Genomic DNA, 11,712 nt, shown 5'->3' on the forward strand with positions numbered 1-11,712 from the left:
CCAAGTTCTGAGGCTATGATAACGCCTGGCGATAACCAAAAACCTGGTGGTTTTATTTTCTTCATGCGAAGTTATTGACAGTTTATACAGTTGTCAATTATAATATGTCACTGGTAACAAAGAACGAGGCAGCATTTTCAGTGCTAGCTCATGGTTACACAACTCCTGCAATGACATCCAGGCCCTCATAATCTGCTGCAGAATTGTCTTTGTTGGGTATATTAGTCTTTCTTGTCATCTGCACTACCGTAGCAAAATCTAACTTGGAGCGTTGCTTCATGTCACGCCCTGGAGAGCTTCTGCTAGTGGCTCTGGCAAGGGCTGTAGTAGCCAAGAGCAAGTTTGAGCAGTCTCTGGTAGATACCCTAGCGAGCTCGCTGACTGTGTCATCCTCATAGAGTCTGTCATAGCTCGTGCTGTCTGATTGCTGTATGATGATATCTTTGTCTCCAAGTATTTGTATGCTGAATGTTCCATCTCTCTTCATGTGAACCTAAAAAACAGGACAAAATGCAGATCAAATGGTCATGCTAGAGTTGTTCACTCTTACTGATAGCGAAATAACAACTCCAAAACATTCATTAACTAATTACTATGAAGAAAAAATATACAGAAAATGTAAATTTACCTCTTCCTTTACTTTGGCAGCCATTTGACAGCAAACAGGAATTGACAGAATGCATACAAGTATCTCCATTCCACATGTTGCTAAATTGTATAACATGTAAACAACTAAACAACATGCAGTGTAACATGTGATGTAATCATACATACATTGGTACGTAGCATCAGATATAATAGAGTTTAATAGTTTTGGCATGTCAGTAGAATGAGTCATTTTTGACTCACCATTGATTGTCCGATTGCATTATAGGTAAAGGAAAAGGCCAATGTAGAAATACATGTAATAGTATACAGCAAACCACGATTTTACAGAAAAACTACATGTACTATGAATTGCTATAATTTATATAAGCCATGTTGATGACGAGTTAAGAAAAGAATATTCCTGAACAATTATTCTTACCCATTCCTAGAATAACGTTTATGTCTAACTCTTCTTGTCGATACATCGCACCATCAGATAAATGAGTGAAAAGTCCTCGCTTTAAAAGTTGTATGCAGACAATGCCCACAACAATAGAAACTATGCACAAGGCTCCATAGCACATTACCTGCGGAAAGACGACTCTGTATATTGTGATTATTTTTTAAATGAGCAAACGCATGGCACTGAAACGATTAATTTATTAGTGATTCAAGAAGAATGTTAAAAGTAACACAGTAAATGCCAAAAGAATGACAAGTCAGTTGTATGTTTATCACCAACAATTAACGAGCATAACAATCACTGAAACAGCGATGCTAGTGGCATACAAAGATTAGAAAATTCTTTCACTAGCACACCGTGACCTAATAGAAGAAGCATAACTTAAACCTACCAGATAGCCTGTTCGTTTCTTTGCAGTGACTATTCCTATTCCAGCTGTTAGCAAAAACTACAATAAAGTACATAGAATGAAAGTATTAACCATTATAACTATTTTAAGATTATAGGTGTTATGTCTGTCATGTTATATATGTTATTTCTGTGTATTAGTTTATTTTGAATAAATATGATATATTTATTTTATATGTTGTTATATTGTTTCTTCTATACATTTAAATGACAGTTCAACTTAAATTTATTTGTAGCTACCAAAGCTAGTTACATTGTTTTTGCCTCTAAAATGATATTGTTGCACTAAGAGTTCGAAATATAATATATTAATGAATTTTGCTGCATTTTTGTCAAACATTTAGCGGTATGAGAAATGGCAGATATTTTACGGAGTATTGATATGGCCATGGCTACGTTATTCTATAAATGATCATGAAAACCACTGAAGCAGCTATTCTGGTGGCAGACATAATCTAGATCATTCTTTCACTCACAAATCATGGTCATCCGGAGAGCATGACCTAGTGGTCTAGAATGCTTGACCTGTGAACAACAGGTTGGGGTTCAGTTACCCAAAAAAGGTCACGGATACAAGAATGGAGTTCAACCTTAAATTGCTCTCTGCAACCGGGCATGTCGTTGAAGCTCTCTCTCTCTACTGGACTCAAAAATCGCTAGGCTATAGTTTGTGTAGAGTTGCTCTTAAAAACATGCAGCATATGTTAGCAGCAAGCTAAGTAGACATACTCTATCTTCGAGGGATATCTAACACCTGGTCATCCATGAGTAGTCAGCTAGGAATTATGGTCAGAGTTCCCATAACTGGCTACATTTCGGGCTCTTATTCTCGCTGAGAAAATGGTAGCAGGTTTCAGACTTTAACTCCTGATGACCTCTTAGCTTGATTGAGAGAGTTGCCTACACATATCTAGCTGTTGCTGTGAGAGCAGGTAACTTCTTGCCATAAGTTTAAACTTTGATTTTTTTGGATCATTGGTATACTTGCAAGCTGCCAAGCTCAGCATTGCTTCTACCATTTGAGTCAAACTCTATGCTAAGTTGCTGATCGGTCCTTGATCCACCAATCGATAGGTCAAGACTAGATCGGCTCATTTACATTAGCTATCAACTCATGTAGTATTTTGGCGTAGACTGCCCACACCTCTACAGATTCACAAATTTGATAAATCTACAGGTAGGAAAGGAAGGACTTCGCATATCCAAAGTAAGCTCTAGCCTGAAACAGGTGTCCCACCATCAGGTCAGGCCTTTTATGTTAATCACCGTAGCAATAAAAATGAACATTGAACAGCAAGAATAACCCATTACATATAAATATAATCCATATACACATAAATTTACAAAATTGTAAAGAAACTGCGCTGATTGTCTGTGGGTTTCTGTGACTTCAATAGTGCGTAACCCAAATTAGAGGGAGAGTCCAGCTTCGACAGCTATTTTCATCATAAAAGGGAGTTTTAGTAAAATATACAAAATATTCAATCGAGTATAATAAGCCTTGTTTGATAGCATCAGAAATAGAAATAATAACATCAGTAGTGAAAGTCAGCCGTGTTATAACAAGATGCATTGCTCACGCTATTACAAGAGGAGAGAAGGCAGTAGGCATGAGCAGATAAATGATGCGCACTAGATCAGGGCTTTTGATCAGGGCACTGAAGGGTGCTCGTACCACTTCAGGGTGGGAGATGTTGTTTGCGGTCGCAAGAATCAACCATGCAGATAGTGTATTTGTCATCACAGCAACTTGTCTGTGAATTCAGATTTTCATATCTTCCATACATCAAAAGTAAATATCATAGCACCATCAATCCTGATAACTATCTGCACATTTCACTTACCCACAAGGAACCACAGATAATAGCAGAAAAAAGGCAGGAAAACAGTGTTAGATCATAAAGTGAGTTGGTTTTTTATATTTTGCTGTGTGAAAACTTAGACACTTCTTAGAATTACCTTCCAATAACATATTATTTTCATATATTCCATATATGTCTGTTTTTCATTGCTTAGAGCCTTTTTTGTTTCATTCTAAAAAAGGGGGTGTGAGATTGCCATTGTCAGTCATGGGGGGTGTGAGATTGCCATTGTCAGTCATGGGGGGGGTGTGGCTATAAAAATGAATAGAGAAGCGCTGGTCTAGATTACGGTGCCGCTATAGTTACTCTCTGTCTTCTTCATACGGTCTTTATTTCTCTGGCTACTGGGACAGTATAACATTCTTGTTTGTAATTATTATTTACTAGTTGTGTGGGTAGTCCTTCTTTCAGGACCACCTTTGGGACACACGGACATGCACACCGCATCTATTTGAACTCTAGAGAGCCAAAGTTAACGCATCTAAGAATCGACTTCTGGAAACCAACTGAGTTCAGATTCAGTGAAGATTTTTGCTCTAGCCGTAGGTCTACCTGATACAACTTGGATTACAATCACCAACTCTAACATATTTTCCGGGATAAATTAAATCTCATCAAGGGTAGCTGAAATTGACCAGTAGCCTCCCTCTCATCTTAGTCACGAACTTTGCCCTCCTGTTCTCCTCCAACAGCCTTTTGAGGCCCGGCCACTTCATCAAAAAGTTGCTCAGTTTTATTAGCCAATTTCGTTTATGTTTAAATATTAACATTTCATTTACTTAAATTTTTTAAAATAAATGCAAATCGTATGATCTTTATTAGTATAATACAAGTATAAATATAATAGTGATATTACTGTTATTAATGTGAATATTATAATGTTATTAAGATTATAATACAAATACATTAAATATGTGCCTATTATTAAATGTTAGCTCAAAGCAAACGATCTGAGCCAAATTAACCGAGTCTCCACACTCAAATTAGCATTTACGCTGTCGCTGCCTTAATAAGACTCGAGACACTAAATTTCTTATTGGCTACAAGCATGAGTCAGTTCAGTTCCTCTGCATAAACCAAAAACTCTTGCCGTTGAACTTTTTATTCCCAGAGATTTTAAACCAAACCTGCTTTGAGGTTTTTGTTGGCAATTCCAAATAGGTATATTATGCTGTACATCCCAAGAAGTCTATGGTTTTTTATGCTGAAACATTCAATTATATTAGGCGAATTCAATATACATGTAGGCTCACAAACTGAAAGTGTTAGCGCGTAGCTGGTGGTCAACCTTCGTGATATGTTGTGAGCTGGTAAAGCAATATGTCACATTTTACATGAACGGGTTCAAATCTTATTCGATGCATTATTTTTTCCGAACCTTCACTCAAGGCTACAGATAAATGGGCTGACATGGCTCTTATTATAGTAAAGGTTATACATGTAGTCACATTTCAATAGATAACTTATTTTGTACCAGCTGGTGTTTAGTAGAAAGTTAAGCTAAGGCGAGATCAATGTAGGTTTAGGCAAAGACAGGAGCGTAGATAACAACAATAATTATGGAATTAAATTTACCATAATAAGTGTTTAAACTTTGAGGTGATTTTTTATTAAGGCAACTATTGTCAGGCAACGAGTCACATTTTTCATAAAATCTATTAATAACTTATATTGAGTATTAGTTTGTAATTCAAGTAAGAAATATTCTAGATCCGCCACCCTTTTCTGTAGCAAAACTCCTGTTTAAACCAGAAAAGCTTTTCCTTGATCTGTTAATAGTTGTTCTATAAATAGCCACTTGAAGCAGATACGTGGCAGAGACACAGCATCATAGCAAGGCTAATAGACTTATAGGCTAGTGAGCAGCCTCGTGCTCTGGCAGACCAATTAAATCTGCAGTGAGTGCCTGTGTGCTGTTTGTGACCATGTACAATTACTCATGGGAGCATGCTGCCTGCAATCATAGCCTTTTCAACCTTATTCTCCACCATTCTACATTTTCCTCTCCATTTCCTTAATTACACTCCATTTCAAAATCAACCATCCAAGCATAAAGTAAACATGAACTAAGAGTTTTCATTCTGCTAATGTGAGGGAATTTGTGACCTTTTGATCTCTGTGCCCATAGACCTATTAACTATGCTGTTAATAGTTAATAACTGTATCGTTAATAGGTCTATGTCTGTACCTAATACATTTCGTTGGTTAAGTTTTTAGTTTAAATGAATTGTCTTGCAACAAATGACAACGAGTTATAGCCATTATTTCAATCTATTCCTCGCTTCCTAAATAGCGAAACTAAAAAATTCTAGTAAAATGACCTTGACCCAAAAGCCTCATGGACTAACAGCTGGATAAAGTACCTCACAGAACACCAAGTAGGAGCTTTTTATTGCCCGTCGAACACTATAGCAAAAATGAGTTATCAAGCTTGTCTTATAATGCCTGCTGTCTTCTACAGTCGATTTTACTGAAGGGAGCAGACAGATGGATAATGTCACTTACGAAACCACCACTCCAGATCGGTGATACGCGGTGGGCAGTCCAAATCTCCGAACTCCATGAGGAAAGAACTCCGAGAACAATGCACATGATCGCTAGAAGACAGTGAATGATGGACGTTATATATGTGAGAACAACAGCCAATAGATGACCCCGAATAGAGCTGATGTCACTCATCTCGCTGCTGGCAGAATCGCCTCTCTGACCACATATCGGAGGACAACCCATGTCTAAATTCTATAAATAGACAATGTTTGGCCAATCATACGTGGTACAGGTGCTGCCACTGTCTAGCACCCATCCAGCTGGGGCTAGCGCTTTCACATTTTCATACCTTCTACCGGGTAATGCGATTATTAACAAATCATGTCTGTCTTCTGCACAGCTGTCTGCTTGACTTGTGTAACAACTATGGCAGAAGTAGACAAATAACTACTAAACAACCAATAGACTTGAGACGAGTAGATTTATGAAAGGTGTGTAAAATATTGTCACAGCTGCCAGCAAATAAATTAATCTTAGAATTACATTAATATATCCTACATCATAGAACAGCGTTATGCAAAAAGATTTTTATACTCATAATTTACTTTACTTTTTTTGTGTTGGTAAATAAAGTTAATATCTGGTATCTATAGTACTTTTAAGTGTCAGTGTTAGTGTTAATAACTAGTCTTTATCATGCAGGTATTAAAGGCTACTTTATATTGTAATAGCAAATATAAACCTGCTGCAACTCCTTTCATCTGTATTACCAATAATTTATTATTAATTTGGTGTTGCCTAGTTTGTAAAGATATAGATATATCCTGTCTTTATCAAATGCATTAAAGTTGTAATTTTTTTATCAACCTTTTGCGACCATATTCATTTTACGCCATCATTATTTCATTTTAAAGCTATGTTCAGAGGTGAAGGTCAGATATTGACGATGATCTTCATTCACAGATTCTAAAGATATGTTCAGAGACCTCCGCGTTAGACCAGCAGATAGTTGAAGGCATTTTTGTCAAATATGAATTATCTTAGCAATTTTTATGGCTGAGTCTTTTTTTTGTCAAACAAACGAACACCAACAATAAGCAAAGGTATGGCAATGATAGCTAAAGGTCTAAGTAGCTCCTTCACTATAGTATTTACTGGTTGGCGAACACATTTAGAAGTATGAAAATGATAAACATAGTGGATAAATTATATGGCTGGTGGCTGATTCACTTGGGACAAATACTACAGAGAAATCAGCCGAAATAGTTATGTCATCACCTTTCAGCTTATAAATCATTTGTCGGAAACCAACCCAATCACGTTGACAGTTTCTTTTAATGCAAGTCAGTAGGTCCGCACTACATGATTATGAAATATTGTAATTGTGTTATGTTGTAGCATCAGTTAAAAAAGGTTAAAATGTTAGATATACCTTCTAAAACTAGAGGCACTGTCCCATTAGATGTACTTACTAACATTAGATACTCTGTATCATTAGATGTGTTTACTAACATTAGACACTCTGTCTCATTAGATGTACTTACTAACATTAGATACACTGCCTCATTAGATGTACTTACTAACATTAGACACTCTGTCTCATTAGATGTACTTACTAACATTAGATACACTGCCTCATTAGATGTACTTACTAACATTAGACACTCTGTCTCATTAGATGTACTTACTAACATTAGATACTCTGTCTCATTAGATGTACTTACTAACATTAGATACTCTGTATCATTAGATGTACTTACTAACATTAGATACTCTGTCTCATTAGATGTACTTACTAACATTAGATACTCTGTCTCATTAGATGTACTTACTAACATTAGATACTCTGTATCATTAGATGTACTTACTAACATTAGATACTCTGTATCATTAGATGTACTTACTAACAATAGATACTCTGTATCATTAGATGTACTTACTAACATTAGATACTCTGTCTCATTAGATGTACTTACTAACATTAGATACTCTGTCTCATTAGATGTACTTACTAACATTAGATACACTGTCTCATTAGATGTACTTACTAACATTAGATACACTGTTTCATTAGATGCACTTACTAACATTTGATACTCTGTCTCATTAGATGTACTTTCTAACATTAGATACTCTGTATCATTAGATGTACTTACTAACATTAGATACTCTGTCTCATTAGATGTACTTACTAACATTAGATACTCTGTCTTATTAGATATACTTACTAACATTAGATACTCTGTATCATTAGATGTACTTACTAACATTAGATACACTGTCTCATTAGATGTACTTACTAACTTTGGATATGTTGTTTCATTAAAGCTTTTATCAAATGTTTGCGAACAAAAGCTATCTAGCGATTGGAATTTCAAAGAAATACCCTCTTACGTGCTCAAATGTTATTGGTTTACTTAGCAGCCTTAAATCTCATTTTACAGAGTTATAGTCAAGTTGCACCCACAAATAACTGCTACTGGTTGCTTTGTTTCAAGTTTGGCTGACAAATACTTGAGCTATGACCAACAAATGATCCACAATAACGCTTAAGTGACGCAATAACTTTATAAACTAAAATGGTGTCAACTTTAGCATACTTTCAAATTTTTGTTCAATCAAAGTCCTATAAACAAGCGCAGAGTCTGAGCAAATCACTTCATGATGTCATGATATAAGATATGGAAATTTGTTACCAGTAAAATTCAGTAAATAAAAACATTTAATTATCATGGTTAGCAATGTTTGAAGTCATATTTTGGCAAATAAAATAGAACTGTTTTGAAAATAGTTCAGCTGATAGTAATATGAATGTTTTGTTAAAATCCAACTTTGAACATACAAGGTAGTATTATTGAGGTATGAACAAATCTGACAAGAAAGTCCTGGTGGTATGAACAAATGTCACTCACCTGCTATAGACCATCAAGAAATCTGACAAGTGAGTCCATATGAAGAGAGCTGTAGATGTGGAGAACTCATGTAAACATACTAATATAATATTCAAGGATGGGAATTAGAAATACCGTTAGAGAGATCAATGTAGAAGTAAACATCAATGTCTAATCAATACTCCCTCACTAATTGCGCAGAACAAACAATCAAACGTGTCATTAATGTGCGCAACTAGGGCTGTACCAGTTCAATATTCGCTAAAGAATTTCATCAAAACAAATAAGTTTATTGTAGTGATTTGTTTTAGCCAAGTTACTTTAGATAAGGAAACAAATTTTATGACAAAAAACTACTTTTCATTGGTTGAAAAGCTCTTTTTAGAAAGCTTGTGTTGCCTAGAACGCGAAATGGGTTCTGCACTTTAAGCTATTGCAATAATGCATTCTCTCTACCACACAGGCTTGCTTCAGGTTACTGTTCTAGAGATCCCCTTTAAATGATATTCTTTTCTTCTTACACCCTTCTCCTCGCTATCCATATTTTACCTGTTTTACTTATTACACTGATATCAACTAGCAAAAGCTGGCCTATGGCAGGTTTATGGGCATTTTACTTTTATTTTATGCTCAAAGGAGCAATTTGGGTAGAACAAAAAACTTTGAAAGTGTCACTACTTTCGGGTGCATGTTTAAGAAGCTTTTTTGAGTGATAAGATGTCTCTTTAGGTACAATGACATATGTCACCGAATAAATCTAATAAAATCTGCCATTTCTAGTAAGCCAAACGACAACTGCCATTTCGAGTAGGCCAAATGGCATCTGCCAATTTTTTTTTGGCTCAATGATAGCTGTCAAATTAAATAGAGCAAATGACATCAGTCATATTAAGTTGGCCAAATAACACCTGTCAATTTGAATGTATGTCAAATGACAGCCATCACCTTAAGCAGAGCAAATATTGGCTGCCAATCTGTGTAGGGCAAACACCCTAGTAGCAACCAGTGAATGGTATTCCTTGGTATTTCTTATTGCAAGATAGTTGAATACAAAAACAAAACAAGGACAAAAATAAAGACCTACAATTTAGTATAACAAATAATTCTGCTTATCAGCATTTGTGAACTAGTTCATAAATTAGAAAAAAAAAATATTAGGTTTGGCAAGGTCTCCCGTTGCATGTACAGTAGTATAACATTATTAGACTAGTAACGAGTACCTGGGCTAAACTGTCTGTTCTAATATCAACCTGTCAATCTATGAATGTGAACTTATGACATACATAGCTACCTTTGATTCCTTCCCTTATTGAATTCTGTAACCTACCTGCAGCTTATACGACTCTAGTAACTAATACTATAACATTAAACCAATTTGCTGGCCTGTTTTGAATGTTCATGTTCTTTTTAGTAAATACATTTCTACACTTACGATAAACTTGAGAAATTGCTAGTAACTAACCTGTTTAAATAAAGCATTAGAAACAGTGAAATATGTAGGCGTACAACTCTTTATGTTATTTTAAAAACCATATCATCTTCTGAATCGTATTTCTAGGATCAACCTATTACCTCAGCAAGATTGCTATTGTCTAGCATTGGCGGCCTAATACGTCACAATTTTAGACAAAGTTCACATTGTGTATATGGCGGGGGCCCACTGGTAGGTCATGATCCCATCCATTTTTTTCAAGATGTAATTTCAGATTTCATTATATATAATATGTATATATATATATATAATGAAATCTGAAATAATCATGTATATGTATATATAATTATATATATACATATATATACATGTATGTATATATATAATTATGTATATAAATACATATATATATACATGTATGTATATATATAATTATGTATATAAATAGATATATATATATAAATACATATATATGTATAGATATAATTATATATATACATATATATATATATATATACATGTATGTATATATATATAATTATGTATATATACATATAAATGTACATGTATATATAATTATATATATACATATATATGTATATAAAATTGTGTATATAAATACATATATATGTATAGATATAATTATATATAGCACAGAACATGTCCTACAGCTTTGTCTGGATCAGTGCAGCCCAATATTCAATAACTGGATGCCTTGAGGCTAGGCTAAGCTCTCTGGGCTATTGATTGATCGCAGCCTAACCTTTTCATCCTGCACAATAGACGACAGCACCACAAGTATCATTCTCTTCAGCAGCTCTTGTACCCTGCGCCAAGCTGTCGGCTGCATTTTGCCATCCCAAAGGAGGCTCTGTGAATTTATTGAGCAGCCGGTATTGAGTTTTAGAATAGGCTCTTGCTAACATATATTGTTGTTTGTGGTAAATAATAGCATTAGCTCTTGACTTTTGACTTCAGGTCAATATACCGGTCTGTTCATTGAAATTTTAAAACTGGATCTGGCTTAGTGTGTTTCTTTGAATTTTCACCAACCTCCTCACTATTACATCCGTAATTGTAAAATTTCATAAGCTCTATGTTAGAAATTATATTAAAATTTTACATCTCATATCAGAAAGTTTACCTGCTGAGGCAGTAAGTGGTGGTTTGGGAGTAGATGGACCAACAATTTTTAAAGCTACTTACATGGTCTACTCTCTTCATGATAACCAAACTCAAGAGTATACTTGTCACACATAAAGGGTGTGAGTTAGCCCCTTGCGTAGAAAGGGATGGAATAAAATGAATTAACCTCTAGAGAGGGATGGAATATAATGAGTTAGCTGATAAATGGGTCAAGGAGAAGCTGCAAGGCTGCAAGAAGCATAGAGAATAAGTATATGCGCAATAATTGCAAATTCGTGGATGGTAAACAATTGGAGCAGATCGCGGCGTTGTGGGTTCGAATACCGTCTGATGCAATCTTTTTCCCGCCCTCCAACCGAGGCTGCGGACCGGCAAAGGAATGGACAGATACGGCTCTTATTATAGTAAAAATTATTTTTTACAAACTGAGGCTAA

General features: G+C 35.2%; 1 protein-coding gene across 1 annotated transcript; it reads right to left on the minus strand.

Annotated features, from left to right (window-relative positions):
* Positions 1 to 74: 74 nt before the first annotated feature.
* On the minus strand, positions 75 to 8,770 carry LOC137396894 (uncharacterized). Its single transcript, XM_068083197.1, has 6 exons — positions 8,721 to 8,770; positions 5,827 to 6,053; positions 1,443 to 1,499; positions 1,028 to 1,175; positions 629 to 708; positions 75 to 493 (listed from the first exon to the last, which is right to left on the minus strand). Exons 2-6 carry the CDS (start codon positions 6,049 to 6,051, stop codon positions 155 to 157), a joined length of 849 nt encoding a protein of 282 aa, XP_067939298.1. The 5' UTR covers positions 6,052 to 6,053; positions 8,721 to 8,770; the 3' UTR covers positions 75 to 154.
* Positions 8,771 to 11,712: the final 2,942 nt, after the last annotated feature.

Source organism: Watersipora subatra, chromosome 5 (genome assembly GCF_963576615.1).
Source record: "Watersipora subatra chromosome 5, tzWatSuba1.1, whole genome shotgun sequence".
Lineage (NCBI taxonomy): Eukaryota > Metazoa > Bryozoa > Gymnolaemata > Cheilostomatida > Watersiporidae > Watersipora > Watersipora subatra.